We start from the raw sequence: 25,714 nt of genomic DNA on the forward strand, positions 1-25,714 counted from the left end.
AATCCTTCTACCCCATCATAGCCATTGACTATAGTCTTGGATATTTCTCTCTTGCTTCAACAGCAAGCATGATTCTGTGTTCAAATAACGGGGGATAAGCTCTATATTTTGTTTATTTGTTTGTTTGTTTTTAATTTAGTTTTGTGTATATTTAGATACATATGAATTTGACTCATTAGTGTAGAAAATTTGGAACTTGAACTGATTTTAAAATACAAGGGTTCTGTATTTCATGATTGCTGTTCATTATTGTCTAAAATATTTTAGATCATATCATTTTTTAATTGAATTATTTTGAACTTTTTGTTCAGGTTATTACTAAACTCAAGATTTTAACACCGCTAGAAATAATAATGTCAAACACTGCTTGTGATGCAGGGAACACAACAAAATTGTTCAGTCTGATAACGGAGCATTTCAAGGTAAGATCTAAAATTTCTTCCGATGTTTTAGAGTTCTTGTTGATCACTTTTATACGATGGTTGATTTGACAGTTTTACGCAACTTTTAAAATCCTCAATGTGGACAGATTTTGTTTTCTGTGATTCTCAGGTCTAATTTTACAATGGTAACGAATAAACTAAATGCAGCTCCCATGCTGCTACTTCTAATACTGACAGTTACAGAGATAAATATATTGCTGATTAAAGCTGAAAGTCTTGAATTTGTGGCATTGAGTAATTTGAGTAATACCGAACCTAGGAAAGATACAGAAATTTTAAAAAAATGAAGTATTCTCTTTGCTTCTCCCTTGTTCTCTCAGCCTGATAAATCAATGGCGCTGATGTATCATAGAATAGGAAAAAGAACACTGTCAGGATAAAAGAGGATGAGATGAACTAGTATAAGTAATTTATGAGTATTAAAGCCTCAGAACCTTTAAAAAACTATTAATTACTACCTGAACTGCTTCATGCCTACAGAGCTGATGGCTTCTTCATGAGTGCTCTTCTACTTCCTGACCTCTCTCCTCTTTTTCTCACATAAATTACTTGTGCATCACACACCTTCAGTTACATTGACCTGCTTGTGCTAGTAAGGTAGAATGAATACTTCTATGAAGACAGATTGCGGAATCAGTTGATAGATTTCTTGGAAACAGGTATTACTAGAAAAATACAGAAGTCTCTCTGATGCAACTTTTAAAACTATTTGCTTTCATCCCTGTCTTCATAGAATGTGACTTTTACAACTGTCCAGAGAAAATACTTCAATGAAACAAAGGGTTTGGAGTACATAGAACAATTGTGTGCATCTGAATTTAGCACCATTTTCATGGAGGTCCAATCGAAGTACGTTTAAATAAGGAAAAGCATACTGTGTCCAGATAAGTTTTTAACAAAATCGTTTTATGTACTCATTACATATGTCTGTGTCGTGTTGCAAAAGTTAGAAAATCATCACAGAGCTGTCTTTTTATTTTGCCCTCCAGTGTTTCTGATATATCTAGAAATGTAAATAGAAAGCCTGTTACATAGTCGGGTGTTCTTTTGAGTTTTCACAGCTTTCCACTTTGTCTTTTTCATTCTTTCCTTAAAGATACCTTTTAAGAGCTATGATTGCCTTTCTTTCTGGCCTCAGCAAGCATTTTCCATGTATCAACAATTTTAAGTGTTGATACTTGGTGACCAGGGTCTTCAAGTCACGTGTATGTGTTGAAATATGTATGTTCACAGTACCAGCTATATAGTGTAGGCTGTCAAGTGTACAGAGGCTCAAACATTTATGAATATTTGATTTGCACGAATATATGTTCACTAGACATGGGTTTGTGCATATTTAAAATATACTGCTTTTTCAGTGCTATCAATTGCAGTAGTTGCCAAGCTGCAGTAGTGTGAATGTTATTTCTGTAGTGCACTGCTTTTGTGGTGTTTTAATAGCAGTATTCAACATTCATTAAAGATTGTTTCTTTCCAAGGTATTACTGTCTTGCAGCTGCTGCTGCTTTGCTAAAATATGTTGAATTTATTCAAAACGCCGTTTATGCTCCTAAATCGCTCAAGGTGCGTTTCCAGGGGAGCGAGAAAACAGCTATGATAGATTCGTCATCAGCACAAAATCTTGAACTGGTAATTAATAACAGAGATTCTCGGTAAGAATAGTTTTTTCAAGTTACGTTTTTATAAAGATGGATTTCACTAAGTTTCCTTGACATTTGTGTCAAAGAGCAGACTATTATATTTATTTCTATATGAGAGAACTTGCATACCATTCAGAGCTTCTAAAAAAAATATTTTGACAGAGAAATACGTTACAGTTCAGCACAATATTTCTAGCACAGGAAATCCTAAAGTGAATTGTAGAAAGAGATGATGCATAATCATCTTTACATTGCTGTGTATGCTTTAATCAGACTTAAAAATTTTATTTATGCAGAATTTCACAGACTAGTAAATGAAGAGGCAGTATTTCTGCAAGAAGTTCCTTATGTTGGATTGAAATACCTGCATTTTACTCATTTTACGCAAGATACATGCTTCAGCCTTGAAAGGTTGTTTCGTTTTTTTAGATCTAATGGTGACAAAGAGAGTAATTTCTATACTGATGGTAATGTGCAATATGGTACTTGATTGCATGGTAGTTTTCCATATGGAGGTCAATTCTTGGAGTGCTTCCTTCATTGGGAGTTAGTTGCCTTCTAGGCAGAAGAAACTTCAAGGCTTACCTTCTCCAGACTGTTACACTTCTGGTTAGCAAGAGAAATATTTGGAACTTGCATTTTGCTGCCTGTCAGTTTCTGAGATCCACCTCTGTTTAGATGTCCACTTAACCACCCCGATATAAAAAGGGGAGCCTGGAGATTCCTCATTCTTCCAAGTACTGTTTATAAGAGCTTTCCCCCTTGGAGAGATGCAGTAGAACCACAGAATGCCTTGCATTGAAAGGTACTTTTGGAGCAATATTTTTCTGAAAAAATATTTTTCTGTTCATAATTTCACAGATGGTTTTGAGAGGAAGGTGGTTATAAGAGGAACTGAGCAACAGTAAACTGCTTTAAGTTTCTCTGGGGTTTTTTTTTAGCATTATTGATGAAGAATTTTTGCTGATCCATTGGCAAGTTTGAATCAGCCAAACATAGCTGGTTTTATTACATAGATCTTACCTCCAAAGCTGGGGTAGATACCTTTGTATTAGGTATCAACAGGTAAAAGTTAATAGTACAGGCACGCACTAGAAATACCTAAGTCAAATTTGTGTGCCAGTCTTAATTCTGGAGGAACTTGGTCTCTCTTCATTTAACTGTGCAGGGAAGTAAGTCCTCAGTTGCTTAAGGACAGGCACTGTGGATAGCCTCCCAAATGTAGAGTTCCACTTAAGCGTTGTCATGAGTTGCATGGTATGGTATATGCACCCTCAATACAACTGGGTTTGGATTTCCTCCCCTTTTTTTAAATTCTTTTGGCTATTGCTTTGCTTTTTTACGCCATGGTATTTCAGGGTGTTTCTGCTCGCTGTACCTGCCTACCTACCTACCTATCTTCGTGGTGTTTGTTTTGTGTAATTGTATCGGGTTTCTTCCTATTTGAGTTCTGGTTTAAATCAATATGTTAATATGGCCCCAGTATTTCACGGGTCTTCTTCCAGCCAATAGCAAAGAAGATTTCAGGTTTCTAAAACTGTTTAGCTGTGTAGTAGGTGTAAATATTATAGATGGCTTATTCTACACAGGTGCAATCATCCTTAAGCGTGAAACCCTGGGATATGTTACATGTAAAAGCCAAAAAGATGAAAATAGTATTTATAAATTATAAGCATGTTATTTAGTGCCTGTATTGACTGAAATAAGTTCTTTAAAAAAATAAAACCAAAGATTATTTCTCTTTTGGACTTCTAAGTATTTTAAATAATTTTCAGAAATGTATTTCAAGTAAATTGTTCTGCTTAGTATTTGTTCTCTGATTATAATTTGAAAATTTGCCTCCTTGTGTAGGGTTGATTTGTTCATTTTTTAGTTTATTTTAGTTTTGTTCATTTTAGTTTAATTGAGAGGGAAAACGTAGATGTTACCACTGTAGTAGCGATGGAATGCTACTACAAAAAATGAATAAAATGCTAAGTACAAATGTATTTCTATACTTACATAATTGAGGGCTAATATTATATTAAATTACATTGAATCTGACTTCCTAAGGTGCTGTAGTTCATATAATATACATGGCAAACAGGGAGACGCTAAGCATTCCAAAGCATGCCTCAGATTTGTAGGATACGTGACACTTGCCATCTCTTTTTTTGGTGCCTGTATTCTTCACGTCTATTTTATTTTCAAAGGAATGGTCACACACTTCTTGGTGTTCTAAATTACACTAAAACTCCTGGTGGAAGTCGAAGACTTAGATCCAATATCCTGGAACCTCTAGTTGATGCTGAAACAATTAACACAAGACTGGACTGTGTTCAGGAATTACTCCAGGATGAGGAGCTCTTTTTTGGTCTTCAAGCAGGTAGTAGTTTATTTTGTAACACCTAATATTAAATTTCTTTTTAAACATTTTTTTCTAATATAGGAAAGTATGTAGTGTGACTCAGTATGTTTTGAAAAGTATTTTTTAATGGTTTGTTAGGTGGCGTAGTGGGCACTTAATTTTTTGAAGTTATCTGTATTATCATAGTGATACACTACTCAAGTATTTTGTTTAGAAAAGTGAATTTCTCTGATAAAGTGTATAGAAGTCTGTGAGCCAATAGCCTTTTCAAAGAATTGGAGTTTGTCTCTTTACCCGTATGGCTAGGTATGCATTATGTTTGAGGTAGGCAAGCATATATAATGTATACATGAAAAAGCAAACACCTTGCTTAAGTAGTACTTCCGTATAAATATTTTTTTCCAGTTGCTTCAGGAAAACAACATATGGTCCAGAGAAAGGTAAAATACAATACCAGAATTAGTCCACATGAAGCTGGATCATATAATCTTAATCTGTATCACAAGAGAAATATGATTCAATCTAAGAAAAAAAAGTATTTCTGAATTTACAGATGTCTACCTATACAATAGTCCCTGCATGCTTAGGTATAGTAAGTATAGTTACAACAAAATAATGCAGAGAGTAGCTATTTTTAACCTAGTTTTTACCATATATGTCAATAATTTGTGACAATAGAATGTAAGGAAAAGATTAGCATTAGTATAGCTAAGTAACTTTGTGCTTTAAAAGAAAATACATCTTCTTACAATTTCAGTTTAATTTCTGATGTGTCCTGTACTTTTGTTTTACAGTTATCTCAAAATTCCTGGACACAGAACAACTACTTTCAGTTTTGGTACAAATTCCAAAGCAAGATACAGTATGTTTCAAAATACACCTTACAAAATCAATTATCTGTCTATAACATTCAATATATAAATGTGATATCTATAATTCATCTTAATTTATGCAAATATACTTCCAAAAATGTTTACTCTTTCATCACTTCCCACCTTTATTCTTCATAAGTATACATTTTATTCAACAGTCAACTCAGATGAGAGAGAGGAGAGGAATTTTCTTCACATGAGCATAAATGAAAAATGTGTTTAGTGACTTACAGTCCTAGTGACTGTTACATCTCAAAGCAAGATTACTTTTTTCATCCGACCTTCCCTCATATATCAGTCTGTATGTTAACACATGTAATACAAATACCAAAACTGAATAAATACATGTAGTTCACCAGTGGATCTTGGTTGACACCAGACCCAATAGTTAACTACAGTGAGTTTGAGGTAACTGAACCTCCACTCTGTTTCCAGTAAGAATATTGAAACCACGCTGTTCTAAGTTAACATTGCCCTACTGTGCTTGAGTTGGATATTTCTGCCACTGCTTCTGAGACTGATGATTCCTTATGTTCAGGCTTGTGTACCAGCATCTTAGATACTGACAACTCTTTCACCTCTCGGTGTCTTTTCACATGCTGATTTACCTACTTAGATAAAGGATTTGTCTAATGCTAGTTAAAGAAATCAGGCACAGACTCAAACAGGACAGTAATAAATGCAGGTAAATGTCTTTAATGACATAATCAAAATCCAGAATGTGTATTGCTCCCAGCTTTCCTTGTAGAAATGTGTAACATGAATTCATGAGTTCATCTGTATGACTAAAACTGTCACACAGAACACTTCTATGTATGCACAGGACCATGTACACCAAACCTTTTTACTGCAGTGTTTTCACTGTTGGCTGGTTCCAATATAGCAGAGCATTCATGCAACAGACATGCTTATTCAAGTGCTAGCTCAGTTGCTTTTATCAAATGCTGGATTAGGCAGTTCAGTATGTTTCATTCCTGCTCTCCATAAAAATTTTCATTGTAAACCTTCCACCAGTCAGCAGATGAGATGCACATCTGAAAAGCCTACAGTTTCAGTTACTAAATGTGTGAGTGGTGTGTTCAGCATGAGCATTCTCTCATCCTAAGGAGGCTGTCAACTGACAGTCTTGCTGAGATGTGGTACTTGAAAAATCATGTCAATGGTGAAATCATTTACTGCCTTTGGTCTTAAGTGTATCATGTGCAAAGATTCACTTTTAACACCAGTTCAGTTAAAATTCCTTTGAGAACTAGTCAAAGATCCATTCCACTACCACCTTTTCATGTATGACCACATCTGTTCTTTTGATCTCTGATTCCTTCATGGGACTTAGGCCCCATATTTATTTGGAGATTATCATTTCTCCATTCATGCATTTAGCACTCTTCAGTTCTATCTTTTACAGAAAAAAACTTTATATGACTGTAAGATAAGAGATGCCCTCAGTCACAAGAGTAAGGAGATACTATATATGAGTGAGAAAAGATTTCACATGGGGCCATGCTCCTATGTTCATGTGCTTATCTATGCTTACCTATGTTATTTCCTTAAAATCCTGTTGCACAGTGCACGTGTACTGCATATGCTATGCCCTAATGTCAGCAGCAAAATTCTTCATCGTAAGCGTTAATGGGGCGTACAAAACAAGGTTGAGGGTTTCTGTGAATGAAAGATTTTGAAGAACAGTCATTATTGTGAGAAAAAATTTGAAGTATTTACTGGATTTTTTGTATTATCATGTGAGCAGATGTTTAAGGATGTACATACATTAACCAAAGAGAAATCAACCAAACCTGGGTTATGTTGTGTTTAACAGCATCAATGGAAAAGGTTGTGTGCTTCATTATAACACATAATGTATTTGCTTTGAAATAGTCTACAAATTGTGTAGCACTTGTATAGAGTTAAGTGTACGTAGAAGATGAAGTTTTCACAGCTTGGGCTGGCAGGGTGTTCTTAGAGTCAGTCATTATCAGTTCAAACATAGGAAAATCTTAACTACTGATGGACAAACTATCACAGCAATGTAAAATTTAGGTAAACATTTTTTGTGCAGACACAAAGTTGTCAAAGTGAGCTTATGAAGTGTTTCAGGAATTTTCATTAAATGTATAAGCCTGTTAGTATGAAGAATATGAGTTCTACTAGTTCTTAAGTACTTTTTAAAACAGTCATACAAATACCTCCAATATTCGGGAAATTTTTCAACAGGTTAAAACTGCTGAATCAAAAATAACTAATTTAATCTACCTGAAGCATACCTTAGAACTTGTGGAGCCTCTGAAAGTAAGCTGTCTTTTTTCTTTCTTTTTTTTTTTTAAATAAAGTGCAGACCATTTTGTCCTTATTTTTATGAAGCGCAGTTTATTAAATTTCATAGAATATCTCAAGTTGGAAGGGATCAATAAAGTAAAAAAGGAATATCAGTCACAGAACGCATAATCCCTTGATTCTTAACACCAATTAAAAATACACATTTGAGTCTAATACTGTGAAGAGCAGGATTTCTACCATTACCTGAATAATTGATTATATAACAAACATTTAACTGAAACTCCTGCTCAGATTCCACAGACTATTTACACAACTGCTGATTAGCCTCACTGAATCTGAAAACTTTCAGTCCTTGAAAAAGGCTGCAAAAAGAAGTAACTGTCATGTCCGTATTTTAATCTTCAACAGGCTGCTTTAAGAAGCTGTAGCACACAGCTGCTAAAGGCTTATTACAATTCTCTTGAAGATACAAGGTATTTATCTTAACACTTAGCTACTGTGTTAGAAACTCTCATCTCAAAAGTGCCTGTAAGATTAAAGATGTTGCATCTTTGTTCATTTATAGTTATGGGTATAGCTTAATTTTTTTGGCTAAAAGCTGATTTTAATTGTCAGAAAATCTAATTTTCAGCTAAAGAATACAGGAAAAAAGCAAGAGAGCTAGCCGTGATAGCGGAGTTGCTGCTGAACTGAACTCCCTTAGAAATAATTCTGAAAAGACAAGAGTAGTGGTTTCCTAGAGTCTCCATAATAATGCAAAAATCAAGTGTTGTGTATTTGAAAAAAATGTATATTTGAAAAATAATTTCTATCTCCCAAAGATGTAAATAGTATTTTTAGTCAGACTTTGGTATAGTCACACGTCATTCTGAGGTGAAAATAGAAATGAAATGTAGTGTTTTGTTTTAACAGTAGATAGTTTGCAGGTAGCTTCACTTATTTGTAATACTGTTACTTGTAATTTGGGGATGATGTTGCAAGTAAAAATTGTAATGTATTATGTATCTAAGTAGTGATACAAATGATATTGCAGATTTGGAATTATACTTGAAAAGATTACAACTGTAATTAATGATGATACAAGATACACAAAAGGATGTCTGAGTATGAGGACCCAGAAGTGCTATGCTGTTAAGCCTAACATCAATGAATTCCTTGACATAGCTCGTAGAACATACACAGAAATTGTTGATGACATAGCAGGTATTTCTAAACTAAAATTTTTATTTATTTGGAGTTTAAAGTACATTGCATTTGATGTCTAGAAGTCATGTAATCATATATGTTACAACCTTATCATATGTAAAAAGTATTTAGTATTGGGATGAATTGATTGTCGTTGATAAGCAACTGAGATTCTCCATTTCTGGATAAAAACTCAGTTTTATTTTAATGAAATTGAATAATTATATGGCGATTCCTATATTCAAAGCTCCGTTAGTCCTTGTCCTCCTAAAGTGCAAAAAAAGTTGAAGGAACAGAATTACTCCACCTAAAACATTTTGCATAAAACATGTAAATCTTTCGTTTACCTTCTTCATTTAAAATATCTGAGCTCTCTGTTCTTTATATTTTAAGTAGTCTTATCTATCTGTAGACTACCTTTTAACTAAGGTATTAAGAGTTGGAAAATACAAACAAAAGGAGTTTTAGCATGATGTGGGTTACTGTGTTTTAGTAACCTTCCTGTTTATCATTATGTCAAAATAGAAGAAAAAAAATTCTTCTGAAACTGATTTCCTTGTTTTTAGTGTAAATTGTTGATCTCTAGCTAGAGGGCCATCTTAGTTTAGTCTATAATTGGAAACCTAAAAGAGTGTCAGAAACTTTAGCACCTGTCGTATGTTACAAAGTTCCTGTCTTATTCTAATTCTACGTTCATACATAGTGAAAAATACAGATGAGACTAGTTTTTTATTCCTGAAACCTTCCATTAACAGTTTCCATCTTTGTACTGGCGCAAGTGTGTGGATCTGTGCTTATGTACATGCATGTATGTAATTTGGGTTAAATCTTTGTATGTGGTACGTAGGTATGATAACGCAACTTGCAGAAAAGTACAGCCTGCCAATGAAAACAAGTTTCAGCTCTGCTCGTGGATTTTTTATCCAGATGAATGCTGATTGTTCAACATTACCTAATGGCCAGCTTCCTTCAGAATTTACAAAGGTATCTGTACAAGATATGTTTTAGCATAATATATTTATATACTTTACTTAAGATATGTAATACATTAATAAAGTACACATTATACAGTAAACAACAAAAAAAATAATTTCAGTGAAGGTATTTAGAAGTAAATGAAGGTTTAATTGGGATGTTTTTATAACTACCCTATGTTCAGTTATATAATCAAAAATGTGCAAGTACATGCAATTATGTTTTGTGCAAGAATAAAGCTGTATATCTTGCTAATTGATGTCTTAAATGGAATTTTCATTAAAACTTACATAGTAAAAATGAAACTGGGCACTGTTTTTTCTGTTTCCCCATATGGTTCCCAAACTGGTTTTTAGAAACTGTTTTTCTTTCTGATAGTAAGGCAAGCTCTGATTGTTGGTTTCAATTTCCTATAGATCACAAAAATGAAAAACACATATAGCTTCACTTCAGCAGATTTAATAAAAATGAATGAAAGATGTCAGGAGTCCCTGAGAGAAATATATCACATGACCTACTTGTAAGACCTGTTAAAACTAGTTAATATTTGCTAAGTACATTTATTTTCTCCAATTAACAGCTAATTACATGGTTTTTTAAAGCTACTTTTCTGTTAAGTTATGGCTACTTTCAGAAATAGTCTAAAGCAACATTGTTCAAGTGTACCTCCTGAGACAAAAAAAAACCCCATAATGTGCATATTGTATTAAACATGATTGCAAATATATTGGCATTTATTAATAGAAGTGGTCATCATGTAAAATTTTTATGGGTGAATTATCTACACAAAATGGCACAATGAATGCATTAGTTTTGCATCAGTAATGCAGAATTGTTACTTTTAGTCAGTTCCTTTTATTTAGAATAGAACTGTCTATTTCTGTATCTTGTCCTTGCTGCATGTCACATCGCTTTCCTCTCCAATTCACAACTTAGTAAGTGTAATGTTACCTGTCAGCTGAATGGAAATTCTTTCTAGTAACCATGTAGGGGTTTTATTGACATGAAGGTCTAAGGGAATCAGAGTCACATTTCACATGTTAATAAAACATACTTGATTCCGTAGCTATATTTTTAGTTCATTCTCTGTGTGAAGCTTTCATATGAGCTGTTGGTATTAGTGGTATGTGTCTTGTGTCTGGTCAGCAGAATGTTAGCTGAGATGATGGTACAAGATCATAATTTACTACAAAGAATTTATACATTTGCTCACATCTGGTAGACATGATCGTGTTTTATGAGTGACTTTTTATCCCAATGTATGCAGTATGAACATTATAGTTCCTTTATTTCTGTCAGTTGTATAAAGTGACAGGATGCGCCATGCAACAGCTAAATCAGTGTCTTATTTCAGAATAGCGTGTAAACTACTGAATGAGATCTATGAACACATTCATTGCTTATACAAGCTGTCCGACATTGTGTCTATGCTGGATATGCTACTTTCATTTGCCCATGCCTGCACTCTTTCCGATTATGGTAAGTTTCTTCTTTGATTCTGTTATGGGCCAGATAAAGACCCTTCCAATGGAGAATGACAAGGCTGTTTTGTCTGGTTCCATTTCTTTTTCTGCATCTCAGTACTCTTTAGGTGAGTGTCTCTCGTCTGCCGTTGCCAATTTTATGCTGATGTTCTTTCTGCTTCCGTTCATTGAAATTCTGCCAGTTAGCTGCCATAAGCCTTCCCAGTCACCCTTCTCAAAATAGACAGTTTAAGCATATTCTGTTGAAAAACAGTAAGTGTATGGGCATTCTGAGTTTATGCTTTTTTCTGTTCTAGTGGCAGGAAGATAATATGAGCAGATCAGTGTTAAGTATATACTGTAAAACAAAATGCATGTCTAACTGTTTCTCTGCTTCAGTTTCTGGAACACTTTTAGACATTTTAGACATACTTCCCAACATTTTTGGAAGCAGAGTCTATTAAGGAGTCCAGGATTAAATGCTCATCTGCATATTGTTCGTCCTCTTCCCTAGCCGAGTTCTGCAATATATAAATTAGCACATTGTCTTCCATTAATGCTGATAGATAAAGTGGAGCCATGTGTAATTGATTCAGAAAAGAACCATATTCTGACGGAAATCCATAGAGATAGTTCCAGCATCGAATGGATCTTTGTAGGTGTGGTATATTCCCAAATAATCAATATGGTAACATGTAACAAAAATAGAAGGAATGCTGCTTCCTTGTTTACCATGTAGATACAGGGTACATATGTAGAAGTAACAGGAGTCCACGACCCTTGTACTTTATATGCTTTTAGCAGTATAAAAGAAAAATTATTAAAAATACTTCCATTCTTTGTATTTTTATTACTGGAGTCCAGCCCTATTTACTAGGGAACAAAAACACAGAATGTTAATTTAGAAGTAAAGTTTTAGTTATGGGTTTCTTTTTGTAGTTGTAAATCATGAAGGCTTGCATGGCAATCAGAATCTATACCTGAAAGTGGCTGGTAATTCTTGCCAAGAGCTCTGCTCTGCAAGAATTAACTTTATTTCAAAACATACTAGTTTAATAATGTAGAGGTTTCCATGCTAACTCCTTGGTGTTTTACATCTTTTTTCTCATTTAGTTCATCCAGAATTTACCGATACTTTAGCAATCAAGCAGGGATGGTGTAGTGGTTTGGTCCAAAATACTCATTACTGTTTATCTGCTGTGAGATAAGAATTAGGAGAAATGCAAAACAGGCACCAAACTTGAAAGAATATAAAGAAGTTTATTAACAGACCTAAAAGAAGAAAAAAAAAATTATACCACCTTCAGAACTCTCCTCCTCCCCCCACCTTCCTCCCTTCTCCCACTGACAATGTGAAAAGACAACCCTTAAGATGTTCAGTCTGTTTACCACTTCCATAATAACCTTGTTCAGTCCATTTAGAAAGAGAAGTCTCTTCTTGCTCATGCTATGAAAACAGTATCACAACGAGACAGCCGCCCACTTCCAAATATTGTTCAGTCCATTTAGGAAGAGGAGTCTCTCTGCCTGCGTGTGAGTCCCTTCCCCCAACTTGCAGCTTTTCCCGCAACTGCTTTCGAGGGTCCACTCTTGAAGTTTTTTGGGGTACAAGTTTAAGGTTGAGCCGTTCAGAAACAAAAACAGAGGCCCTTCTCCTTCCCTGGGAGCAAAGGGTCTTCATCATCTTCATCTTTAGGACTATCTCTGGGAGCATCTCTAGGAACTGAGGTTTTCTCCTTTCCCATTTGGAGCAAAAGTCCTCATCTGGTTCATCTCTCCCTGTCCAAACTTCTCATGAAATTACAGCTGCGTCAGCATCTGCCTATCTCAGTGCAGGTGCCTTTGCTTACGAGTTGAACACTCCACCCCCCATATCTTCATGGAATTACAACAGGATACTCTGATATATCATAGCTTCACAACAGAATTTCAGCTTTAAGCATCTCCTCTCTCTCTTCCCTCAGGTTTTCAGCTCTTCACAGCAATAAAAGGGTTACTCTCACCTCGGCCTTGCAGCTTTGCTCGGCCTTGCAGCTTTGCAGCTGGAATGTTGAATGTTTCTTATCGCAGTGGAGGGGGGAGAGCCGAGCCGCTCTGGCTGCCCACGGCAAGGCAGTGGGGGGGGGGGGGTTCCACGGCTGGAACAGGTCCATGGCTTCAGGATGGCCGTGGCCCGGCCCGGCCTGGCCCAAGCAGGGCCTGGCCGGGCCCACTGGGCCCTGCTCGGGCCCTGCAGCCACCTGTCCCAGCGCCGGAAACGAGAGAGAGCTTGGAGGGGGAGTTTGCCTATTCTTAAATGTGGATCACAGAGGTGATCACAACTTTAAGTGGCTTAGAGAATTGTCCATATTCAAACTGGCCAGCTGATAGGTTCTTTCAGTTCCCAGAGGAAACTGTAAGCACCCCTTAGCAAGGACGTCCCTTCCGGGACTATGCTTGCTAACCTATGACAGATGGCATCCCATTCTTGAAAAGATAGCTATGGAAAAACCTGTGTCTAACAACACGTACCTGACAGAGGGCAACAATTTTGTCATTATTACAGGACCAAATATGAGCGGAAAATCAACATACCTAAAACAGATTGCTCTCTGTCAAATTATGGCACAAATTGGTGAGTAAGAGTGTACAATATTAATCATCTTCAGCTTTTTTTTTTTTTTTCTTGTGTGGTTAAAAATACCTATAAAGTTGAATGATTTAGCTTCCAGAATAACGTTTTATCTAAATAAAATATCAACAGGTAGTTTGTAGTCCATTTGCTTCTACCAGCTCTTGCGTTGCTGACAGAGGCAGCTGTAGGGTTTTTCATCTGCCGTTGGAAACTTACGTTGGAAACTCTGTGTATCTTGAAACCTCCCCAGTCTATCTTTAGAGAAGCACAGTTGCATGCTCTAGTTCTTTGGAGCACCATAACCCAATCTAGCACCCTATGCTAGATTGACAGTGAGTGTCCTTCAAGTATGCTGGTCAGACATGTGCGTTAGTCATCCAGAAGAAACAGATGACCTTGAACGTACCTAAACTACGTAGAGAAACATGTTTCGGGACAAGTACAATTAATAGATAAATAATCAACCACTTCAAATAAAAGTAGTAACAAGTACTGCAAGGTTCTGTTACTAAAGTTATAAAAGTAAACCAACTGTTTGTCAAGTCTAACTGAGACTCATTCCTATATTCAGGAATTCCTCATGACTTTTTTCTTAGAAGTAAGTCTGGTAGCACAAGTCAAAGATCTATAGAATGGAGCTACTTAGCAGTGGAGAATAAAATTTATCCATCATGTATTTGTGGGTTCAGTCCCCAGTAACCGCAAGTTCTTGAGGAATTGCTCTCAAAAACGTGAGTTTAATATGAATAAAGCAGACTGAAAAGTTTTTGGCAAAAGGTTCTTGTTCTTTTCTGTTTGGTAAAACTAATACGCTTTGAAGTCTGATAACGGCAACATAATCTTGATTTTGGGAAACAGAGATTTCTTGGGGCTAGTAAATCAGCGGACACGGAAATGTAAAACAATCCTAGAGTTTATTCTTTTTTCTGCATCCCTTTAGACTGACAAACAGCTTCAGGCATATGATTTCTTAAAAGTTTTACTGATAAGCTTCTTTAGTTATCCTATCTAGATAATAACTTTTTTCTTATAAATTAATGGTAGAACATAATCTTGCAAAACTCTGTCAAGGAAGATGCATTCTCTGCTGTGCACAGAAACCAAGCGTAAAAGCAATTTTTTGTCCCCAGAGACATATTCAGGCAAATGTCATAGAATAAGAGAAACTTGTATTTTATTTGCTTTGTAGGTTCTTATGTCCCAGCAGAGTATTGTTCTTTTCGAATCGCAGAGCAGATTTTTACCAGAATAGGTATGGATGATGATATTGAAACAAATGCATCCACGTTCATGAAGGAAATGAAAGAGGTATGAAATACAGCTATCCAGGTCCAAGGCCCATTTTTACTGTTAAGGCAGTAGAAATTGTACTACTATATTTCCACTGAAAGAGTGTACTTTTAGTAAGAAATTTAGTCTTCGTCTATTTTATGATAAACCACAGAAAACCAGGCATCTCTTAAATAGAAGGATATTCCAATGTGAGTAAAAATCAGTGCTCTGTTAGATAGTACTTTCAGCATTTTTGGGTTTGCTTAGACTTTAAACTATTATTTGTAGGGGCCTAAGCTCTCTCAGTGTCTTCTCACAAACTGGGACCATTTTGAGGGTAAGTGATATGTTCAGTGGAAAAGAGAAAGAGTGCTGTAGTGTGAGTCTTCACTTGATTAGAATTGACAGCTGTTTGAAAGCTTTGAAAAGGTAAAATCGTTGTATCTCAAGAGATTTTTTTTAAATTTCTGCATTACGTTCCATCTGAGTAACATAAAAAATGCCTATTTTAAAAAAAACCCATTTATAGGAATGATAACACATTGAATATTTTTCTAGATAACGTACATCATACAAAATGCTAATGATAAATCACTCATCATTATTGATGAACTTGGCAGAGGTACCAGTGCTGAAGAAGGTATCGGCATTTGTTATGCTGCCTGTGAATATCTGCTGAATTTAAAGGTAATTCTGTTTTGAAAGAAATTTAAGCCTTAGAATTGTTTTGTCACCCTGAAAGTAAATACAGTATTTTCTCATAATTTAACATCAGTTTTTCAAAGATTTCTTGGTTAAATACGATATTTTTCATAACTGGTGAATGGTAAGACTTACGGTGATAGAGGAAACATGCTGACATAAGCTGCAGTTCTGTTCACTGGTTGTTGTGATTTAACCCCTGTTGGCTGCTAAACCCCTCCCAGCTGCTCGCTTGCTCCCCGTAGTGAGATGGGGGAGAGATAGAAAGGTAAAAGTACAAGAACGTGTGGGCTGAGATAAAGACAGTTTAGTAAGTAAGGAAAGCCACATGCAGAAGCAAAATAAGGAATTCATTCACTACTTCCTATTGGCAGGCAGATGTTCAGCCATTTCCTGCAATGCCATATTTCAGCTCAGTGACTGTTACCATAACGCCGAATGTCCCTCCTTTCTCCTCCGTCCTCACAGTTTTTATTGTGGTGTTGTAGTATGGTGTGAGATATTTCTGGGGTCAGTTTGGGTCAGCCATCCTGGCTGTGTCCCCTCCCAGCTCCATGAACACCCCCACCCTGCTCACTGGTGGGGCAGGGTGAGGAGCAGAACAGCCCTTGGTGCTGTGCAAACGCTGCTCTGCAGTGGCTAAAACACGAGTGAGTTATCAGCGCAACACAAGCTACTATGAAAAAAACTAATTCTAGTCCATCTAAAACCAGTACACTGGTCACCATATCTTTCCAACTTTGCTTGCAAGCTTGTAACTGTCTGGAAAGAGAATAACCCGCTCCGTTTTGTTTTGCTTATTTAGTTTACTTTTCATTTCGCTTTATGCTTGAATGGTAAAGGTGAACCTCTTCACCTGGTGGTTACCTTCCAAAATACAGTGGTAGTTCCACACAACTTGTGAATTGCTCACAGAGGTTAGAAACTTGTTTAGATAAGTGGAAGATAATTTCAGATGGATTGCAAGCTTCACCTCTACTGCTAGTTATGTGATCAACCTCAGGTGGCTGTTACAAGCCTTTTGAGTGTGCAGGTGTTTGTTTCTCCTCAGAGTTTATTCAGAGTACTTTGTGGGGTTTTTGGTTTGAAAGGCTCAGATTCTTTCTGTCGCTTGTACTTTTGATGAAGAATTCTTTGAGAGAATTAAGCAACCATTCGACAGTCATTCCAATCAACACTGGTCAGATTTTGTAAGCATTATGGATTTCCTTTTGTTTCTGATACTGTGTTTTCCTTCTGTTGAGAAATGAGCGGGAGAATCCCCAGATGGAAAAGATGTACTTGCCAATGGTAGAACGCATCCCTTAAGGATTTTAATTTGCTTTAGTAATTTAAAGCCAGCTTTTCAGTGTTTTGCAGGAAAACCTGGACATCTATGAGATAATTTTTCTTATTTATTGCAGTTTATTTCTGGATAATTTCCAAAATAAATTTTCTTTCTTGTTTCCTTATTTAGGCATTTACACTGTTTGCTACACACTTCCTGGAACTATGCCATATAGATGCTTTATATCCCAATGTGGAAAACTACCATTTTGAAGTGCAACATGTGAGAAGCAGTGCTGGAAATAAGGAGAAAATTGCTTACACTTACACACTTTCTAAAGGATACACAGAGGAAAAAAACTACGGTAATGGATTCCACTGTGACTTACAGTTGGTAAAAGTTAACATAAGATACAATTTCAGTTATTGGGCATCAAATGGTATTTTTCTGATGACAGGTTTCTCTTAAGTTTGTCTCTCTCTCTCTCAAAAGAGAGATACAGAGATCTGCAGATCTGTAATTTGTTGCAAACACCTGAGTGTTTTAAGAAACCATGTAGTGAGATAGTAGTTTCAGCTAGTATGAAGAACTTACATGATATTTTGTAGTGAAAGAGTTGAGTCATTCTGAGCATACGCTACTTGAGTTCATTTAATCTGCACTTACGGAAGTGAATGTTCTGGAGAGACTTAAAGATGTATCTGCCATAAGCAGTGATATGACTAGTTAATAGCAGGTTGGCCCTCTTTGATTAGCAAAAAGGAATCTAGTTTCTTTTAAAAATGAGAGGAATTTTACAGTATATTAGGCTAAGGCAATTTCGAGAGGGTCCACAAAAGCATCAGTGTTCTCTGAAAAGTGGATTTACTTCCCTTTTAATTTCTAAGTTATAGTGTAGATTGTGCAGATTTATGGGTCAATAAAGAGTGAGTGAGTGACAAAGATTTAAAGAAAACCGTATGTTCCCAAATCCTAGATTTTGATGTTGATTCCTTGATTTAGGTAACAGTTAATCAAGAGGAAGATAGCTACACATGACTTTTGCAAGCTATTGGTAACCAAAGACTAGAAATTATTCCAGTTAAGCTTCAAATAGTGGGACTTAAAACTTTCCTTGATCGGAATTTCAGAATAAGTTTGTTTAACTTTGGCAACACAAGCTCAATTTTAGATGCTACACCGTCACTAACTCAGAAGAATTGTATGTTTAGAGAGTAACAGAGAACAGGAGACCTTTAGAAACTCACTGTTTGTGTCTTGGCTTTACCTTACTTCAGCGAAGTCGCATTCTAAGAAAGAGTGCAAGGGCTCTTCGTGACCCCTTTTCATTTTTAAACCTGCCGTATTAAACCACCCAATGAACCACAGATTTTCCAGGGGCACAGACAAAGGAAAAATTTTAAAAATCATGTTAGGGCAGAAAAAAATATTTACATCTCTTTCTTACCCAGAGTATCTGGAAATTTGGCTGTTGGAAACAAAAAAGTTGAAAAATGACATCCATGTCCACTGGATATAATTGAGAGTACAGTTATCACAACCTCCATATTTACTGCCAAATTAAAAAAACTGAACCAAGAAAGCTGTTAACACCATGGTGCCATTTTTTCCTTTAAACCCATAATATATCTCATTCTACCCATTTACAGTATTACCAGCAGTAACTTGAGGTGTATTTTAGAGATAGCATTAAAACAAAGTAGACATTTTATTTTGTAACTCTCAGAACCATATTGTTTATTAACAAAAAAAAACCCAAAACCCAAAACCAACAACAAAAAAAAACCCCAAAAAACAAACATACCACACACAAAAACTACCAAAAAACACACACAATGCAAAAATATACCAAAATTATTTTAATAAAAAGTAAATCTTTTTCCCTTAGAAAAATAGGCTAGGTTAATTCTGGAAGACATAATGTGGAAGGTAGGGATAAAAATTACATTTTAAAAATCCTGATTTGTGTTTTATATGTTTAAGACTAAAGGCTGCAGAAGTGTCCTCCCTACCATCATCCATAATTTTGGATGCAAAGGAAATCACAAATCACATTGCAAAACAAATTTTGGTAGGTAGTAGAAAATTATAATGCTGTATTTCATAGTTTTTATAAAACTCAGATGTATTTTCAGTTTTTGAAAGGATGCGGGATAAGCACTGCCTGTGTTTTAATGAAAACAGATTTCATTAAACTTTGTTATTTCACAAAAAGGTTATACTGAAGGTCACTGTTAGCTGACAACGCAAAATGGCCCTTAGGCTAAAGGAGTATTGGATGTAATGTTTGTTGCAAACCAAGAATTGTGAGATCAAAAATAGGCTGGAGAATAGCTAATACTAGTATTTTTGTAATAGAACATTATTTATTTCAAATTTTAATGTGTGTATATTTTTAAGAACAGCACAGGCAGAAAAGCACTCCTGAGATGATGAAACAGAGAGCTGCATACCAGTTAGCAATGAGATTGGTTCAGACTGCCAGAAACTCCTCGACTGGACCCCAAGACAGTTTGCGCTGTATATTTGAAAGGCCTTGAAGGAAAAAGTATGGAGCCAGTTGTCCCACACCCGCAAAAATTGATGAGCAACAGTAATGTGTAACATAGGCTGTTGTTATGTTGTTATGACTACAAGATGATTCTGGTCTTTCCCATAGTATTAATACTGTCTTTTCACATGGTTTTATAATTTTTAGTCTAAATTATACTCACTGATGGAAGACCGTATCCTTTATGGGTTTTTCCCCTCCAACGTATGTGGAATAGAAGCATTTACTTTCTATGAGAAACACAATTCTTTTTCACAATAAATTGTATAATTCTCATCATTTTAGAGACAAAAAAAAATTTAATGTTTAGTATTTTATAAGTGATATATCTGTTATAATAGTTCTTATATCTGATACAAAAAGCACTTAGATGGTTCAGTTATCTTGCATAGATGATCTTTACTTGGACTGTTGAACCTGCATCCAGAAATACTCTTGTTCGCTACTCAAGAAGGGTCGTAACTCTCTATCATTATGCGTAACCCAACATAACACAGGCAGTCCGGGTCTGCTGCCTCTCCAGAACTGGGCAACCAGAGCTTTTTTGTAATACAATAACAATATATTACTGTGGTATTGATACTGTTGATCAATTTTTGTTTAGAGAGTTAGTAACAAGAAATCAATAAAACGTTGAACATCATTCTTCCTGGAGTTTGTTGGGGGTTTTTTTTATGCACAACTTCATTGAGTGACTGTAACCGTGTATTCCAGCTTGAAGGAGTTTATCTTTGCTTTTTCCAGCGAAGGTGGGAGGCGCCGGGCTTCGGCGCTCTGGCATCTGACACAGGTAAGATGGTCTGTTATTACTAACAAGAATTTCCACCTCTGCACATGGGGGAGTTCAGTAAAGTCCACGTGGATACTTTGAAATGGTCGGAGAGCCAACTCACGACCTCCTGAAGTTTTCTCATCACCTTCTTACTTACTTTTTGGCAAACCATACATCTTTCAGTTATTTGTTTAGCCAACCCATAGATTCCAATGCACCCATAATTCCTTAGAAAGTGATCACACAAAGCCTTAGTACCCCAATGAGTTCTTGATGCATGTTTTCTAATATTTTTCTGGTGAGTGACTTACGAAGTAACTGCCTTCCGTCAGGAAGTTTCCATTTTCCACATTCGTCTGGCCTTCCCCCCCTTCTTCCTTCATTCTTTTTCTTCTGTTTCACTGAATTTTGGAGTCTCCAATTTTTCGCTCTTCGAGGCCAAAATTAACACAACCCTTTTTATCCCATTCTCTGCAGCATCCTCAGCCCCCCTGATCTGCCAAACTCCCTCCTCCCATCTCTGAGGCCATCCCCCCCGCTGTCCTCCCCTAGGTACCACAGCTCTCTCTTCAGGCAATTCCAATGCCTCTAAAACCTCCAAAACAAGTCTCCCATGCATCAGCCCCTCTCCCTCTGAACCAAGCAATCCCCTTTCTTCCCAGATTTTCCCAAAGGCGTGCACCCCTCCAAAAGCATACCTTGAATCAGTGGATGTATTTCCCTTCTTGTGTGCTAAATCTTCCAGTGTGCATAGTCCCCCCATCAACTAAAGCATACCCTGACATTCTTTTTCCTTGGACACATCTGGAAGAACCGTCTCCAGATACTATTTCCTTCTGCAAGGGCTCGTTCCTCGAGATGGAACTTCGGCGTTTTGCTTCTCCTTTCAGAGGAGCAGCAGCAGAAGCGGTCGTTGCCAGGGGAACGGTGCAGGTGAGGGAGGGAGGGGGGGTAGGAGGTGGGAATCCTCTCGGAGGCCGATTCCTCCAGGAGCGGGGGAGCAAAGGCGGAGGCTGCTGCCAGCACCGCCAAGGGCACCAGCTCTTGGGGCCGGTACCAGAGGCTGGCGTGGAGCCTCTGCACGGGGCCGCAGCAGCCACGGCGACAGGACTCTGAGCTGCCGGCGGGCCCAGCGCGGCCCGCGGGGCCGAAGCCGGGTTCAATGGAGCCGCGGCAGAGAACGCAGTGGGGGCAGGGGCTGCTGGAACGGCCGCGGACATCAGGAGCGGGGCCGGAGCCGGGACTGGGGCCGGGGCGGGGCCGGGGCGGGCCCCAAAAGCGGCGGGCTGGGCTGGTGTGGAGCGGAGAGCCGGGCTAGGGACGGGCACAGGGACCGAAAGCGGCTTTTCCTGATGCTTCCAGGTCCAGTCTTAAGTGCACCATCCAGCTGAGCTGTGTTGGTTTGTTACTGATCAATGTAGTGCTTGTCCTGCCCGCAGGCTCTGGGCTTTTCACTGCCCTGTGGCCTTGGCTCGTGTGTTGGAAGTGTTTGCTGAGACACAGAGCGTTGGTGTTGGGAAGCAGCAGCTCAGTGACTTGGGGCTGCTGCTGCTTTAGGAGTTTCATCTTTGTGCCTTTTTTTGTCAATTCGGTGTGCCCCAGTGAGACAAGGGCTGCAGTGCGTGTTCTGCAAAGCTCCAGCACAATATTGCCACGCAACAAAAGCAGAGAAATAATAACAGCCACAACTGGGCACTGTTCTCACTGGATGCTCAGTAAAAAAGAGACTCCTTGAAATAAAGGGCTCAAAGGAAAGTGTTTCCCTTTGGATGTGTTTCCTTTTGGATGTGTGAAACGCAGGATTGCCGAGTGACAGTCTGCAGAAATTCAGTCATTCTTTGTTTGTGGGAACTGCCCTGGAGAAGGAAGTGAGTGCAAAAGCCCCACAAGCCCTACGAAAGCAGATCCAGACAGGCTGCAGAGCAGGGATTGCTGGATGCAGAGTGGGAATTCTTTGTTCTTCTGGTGCATTGAAGCAGTTGCCATTAGGATTTTATTTGGTGATGCAGCCTCCTGAATTTCTTCTTGTGGGAGTGCCCTTTGTGGGGAGGGGGCATCACTTGTGGAAGAATTCTCAAGTATCTTGGTTTAGGTAAAATACAGTAACTAAAGTATTTTTTATAATTTTTATGGAAAAAGTAGTGCGTAGACTTCCTTTGGAATAAACTGTACTTCTTTAAATGTTTGCAAATCCCTGTGTTGTGTGTGTGTGTCTGTGAGCACTCCTGTGTTTTACAGAACACGCTGCAGACTGTAAATAAAACTACCAGAAAGGTGTTTAAGTCTTGTGGACTGAATGTACCATTTAATGGGAAAGTGAATAAATGATTAACCAGAAGTTGCTAAGTGAATGCTTCCTGCAAATATCTGAAATCGTTGTGGTGTTTGTGTGCAGGTTTCAGCTGGAGTTGCCCTGGCATTGCCTCCCAGAGGGGCAGGATTGCTCCCCAGGAAGTTCTCCAGCCAGAAGTCCCTCTGGATCCGGATTATTTTTTAAAAAAAGTTTAGTTTGTCTTGGCTTTTTCTTTTTTTTCCCTGCCCTTTCTGGTTTGTCTCTCCATGTTCTTATTTTACAGAGGAACCCCTCCCCAGCCTGGCCAGAGCCGCAGCCTCCTTCATGTGCCGCTGCCTCACTCGCTGCTGCCGGTGCTGGCTCAGGAATGTGCTCAAAACCCGGCTAAGCAGGAATTGTTCCGGGCCTGCTCTGTTTAATCGCTGTCGCCGCGAGCAAAACTGCCCCTGCTCCTTGAGGGGAGCGCTCGCTGCAGCCCGGCAGGAAAAGAGCCCAGGAAAAGCCGTGCCCTTTGCAGGAGAAGCGCTGGGAGCAGAGGGGAGAGCGGGAAAAGGGAGCCAGAGCAGCTGGGCGGGCAGGGCGGCATCAGCGCTGATCCCTCCGCGGGCAGGAGCGCATCACAAATAGTCCCTCGGGCAGATCCCTCCGCGGGCGGGGTCGCATCACCGCTGATTCCTCCGCGGGCAGGACCGCATCACAAATAGTCCCTCGGGGATCACTCCGCGGCCAGGACCGCAGCACCGCGGGTGCCTCCGGCGGATCCCTCTGTTATAAATGGTATTGTGATGTTGGCTTTTCGCATGTTACACCATTGTTATGAATGTGAGGTAAAGAAATTCAGCCAAATTAAATTTAATAAAGAAATAGATTTTATTCCGCGGCCGAAAGATCGGTCACACAGAAAGCCACGATGGAGAAAAGCAGCCCGAGCCCGGGGTCGGAGCTGGGTGAGCACGCATACATCTGACCTCTATCGCACCAGAGCTCCCAAGTTCACGGGTGCTGCTTCGGCTGGTTCCTTCTTATACAGTTTTTGGGCAGAGTCCGAATTAATTCTATTTTTCTCTCAATTTAGCATATTCATGATGTTTTCTTGTCTCAGAGTTGGGCTGCACAAAGCCTTTCCTGGGTCTGATTAATTGTCCATCCTAGATGATGAATGGGCCATCTCTGAAGATGCTTAAGAGAGTTTTGTGTGCTCCCATTCAGGAAGCAGCGTGTTTTCAGCTGGAAATTTGGGGTGGTTTTGTTTCTTCAGGGTCTGGGGTCTTTCCTGAGAGAATCAGCCCTCCCATAAATCCCCCAGGTTGTTCTACACAGCTGCTTTGGCCATGGCTCAGAGAGAGAGAAGGGAAATGACTTTTTACGGGGTTGAAATTTCTCCAGGCAGGAGTGGGATGTCGTCTTGCCCCTTCCCAGAGCCCTGCAGGCGCATGGGAGTAGCTCAGTGCCGGCGCAGTTCTCTGAGCAATAACAACGCTTGGGACGTTCGAGTGTTGATAACAGCTCTCCTGTCTCCTGGGGCCAAAGGTCTCACGGTCCCGGACCGGTGAGGGAGAAAAGGAACTTGTGCTGTTCCTGGAAAAGCTTCTGTTATTCCTTGTGCAGCCTTTTAATTCTGTGTTCTGATGGACTGTCCACTGTCTTTCTAACAGGACTTGTCAGAGATTCAGATTTAGGAACTGAATTTGGGTCTGTTCCCTACAGGATCTTGCCAAGCCTGAAGGCCTGGGGCGATGACTGCTCTCAGTGAGGGCTCTTTATGAATCCTCTGTCAGATTTCCCTCAGTGCTGGGCAGGAAAGGCAAGGGTTTGGGTCAGGAATTCTGCAAGCGGGCCCTGTGTGACCGTTGGCTTCTTGTGTGTGTGTGTGCATCAGTGAGCCAAAATCAAGAGCAAAGGCTGGTTTGGTTTTACGAACTTAGAGTAACTTTAAAAAAAAGAAATCAACTTTTTCTTCTTTTTAAATTTAGGTGCTGGAATTGCCTGTCTGGACGTGTGCTGAGCTCTCGCTGCTGTGGACTGTGCAGCCTCAGTTGCTGAAGGTTCCTGTTCTTCTCACCAGCTCAAAGTACACGTGGGTTTTTTTTGCCCTTCTATATAGAGCTGTTGAGTTTGGGTGATTTTCCTGAATTGAGGATATTGAAGGTCGAGAAGGAAGATTTGTCTCTTTTTGTGCTTTTCTGTTGTTTTTAGCACCTGCTCAGCATCTGAACGTGGTTGGAATACTGGAAACATAAAAGGTTTTGGATTCAGTGGTTATTATTTGTGCAAACCCAGTTTTTTTTTTTTTTGTTTTTTTTTTTTTTTTTGAAAGGTCTCCACTGTTCCTGGTAGTTTTATGTAGAAAAGGTCATGTGAACAGCAGGGAGCAGTGAGCACTTGGAAGGGGGGGTGCAGGTAGTTCCTTCAGGGTGGGGGAGTGAATGTGGCCTAGGAACAGCTCTCTGGTCAAGTGAGCAGCAGAGGAACTGAAGGATGCTCTTCCCCAGCAGAGCTGCTGCTTTGTGCTCTGGGGCAGCGCTGCCGCTGCTGGGCTTCCTCGGGGAAAACAGCTCCTTTAGGATGTGCTTTGCTGCAAAGGTTTCCCTGAGCTGGGTGTCTGCAAGAGGCATCGGGATACCAGTGTCAGGAGTTTTCCATGTTTTCCAGGCTGTTGTACACAGCACGTTCAGGGCAATTTGCGAGTGTGAGGCAGAGCAAAATCGGTGCAATTGGACTCTGCAAATGCAGTTCAGGCAGACGCTGATCTTTTAACTTTTCCATGGCAGGTGCGAATTCTTGGGCATTTGTGAGTCTGCCTTGACTTGCAGGGATTGAAGGGTTTAGGTAAATATATTTAGACTCACTTTCTCTTCTCTCTGACTCCGAAGCCGCCACGTTGAAGAGTGTTCTTGTTCGGGCTTTACGGTGGAGAAAGCCTCGCTCCCTTTGTGCTGCTGGCTGCGTGGTGTCCAGTTCAGCGCGGAGTGTGCTGGCTGCAGACAGGAGGCTCTGCCGGCTCCCGCTGGCTCCGCCGGCTCCGCGTGGAGAGGAGAGGGACC

The 25,714-nt window shown here is 39.0% G+C and overlaps 2 protein-coding genes across 3 annotated transcripts in view; one reads left to right on the forward strand and one right to left on the reverse strand.

The window, feature by feature from the left end:
• Positions 1–24,612, forward strand: LOC116436879 (mutS protein homolog 4-like). Of its 2 annotated transcripts, XM_032094299.1 has the most exons (20): positions 1–422; positions 1,177–1,292; positions 1,922–2,095; positions 4,276–4,448; positions 5,225–5,292; positions 7,514–7,588; positions 7,985–8,049; positions 8,610–8,779; positions 9,609–9,745; positions 10,153–10,256; positions 11,091–11,215; positions 12,313–12,355; positions 13,656–13,813; positions 15,003–15,121; positions 15,644–15,772; positions 17,244–17,418; positions 19,037–19,125; positions 20,350–20,395; positions 22,773–22,879; positions 24,378–24,612. In XM_032094299.1, exons 1-20 carry the CDS (start codon positions 354–356, stop codon positions 24,408–24,410), a joined length of 2,175 nt encoding a protein of 724 aa, XP_031950190.1. In that variant the 5' UTR covers positions 1–353; the 3' UTR covers positions 24,411–24,612. The 2 variants fall into 2 exon arrangements, with proteins under 2 accessions (XP_031950190.1, XP_031950191.1); XM_032094300.1 differs by lacking the exons at positions 20,350–20,395; positions 22,773–22,879; positions 24,378–24,612 and adding an exon at positions 19,455–19,546 and having other exon boundaries at positions 3–422.
• Positions 1–25,714, reverse strand: part of LOC116436928 (zinc finger protein 436-like) — a 337,104-nt gene that overhangs the window by 69,496 nt on the left and 241,894 nt on the right. The gene's annotated exons all lie outside the window — the stretch shown is intronic.

This window comes from Corvus moneduloides, chromosome 31 (genome assembly GCF_009650955.1).
Source record: "Corvus moneduloides isolate bCorMon1 chromosome 31, bCorMon1.pri, whole genome shotgun sequence".
NCBI classification, from domain to species: domain Eukaryota; kingdom Metazoa; phylum Chordata; class Aves; order Passeriformes; family Corvidae; genus Corvus; species Corvus moneduloides.

What these genes read in the sequence shown, in the direction of transcription:
- LOC116436879 (XM_032094299.1), top strand. Translation starts at nt 354, where the DNA reads ATGTCAAACACTGCTTGTGATGCAGGGAACACAACAAAATTGTTCAGT. An exon ending in TCATGAAGGAAATGAAAGAG is followed by an intron (nt 15,122 to 15,643) that starts GTATGAAATACA and finishes ATATTTTTCTAG; the next exon opens with ATAACGTACATCATACAAAA. An exon ending in CGCTCTGGCATCTGACACAG is followed by an intron (nt 20,396 to 22,772) that starts GTAAGATGGTCT and finishes GTTTGTGTGCAG; the next exon opens with GTTTCAGCTGGAGTTGCCCT.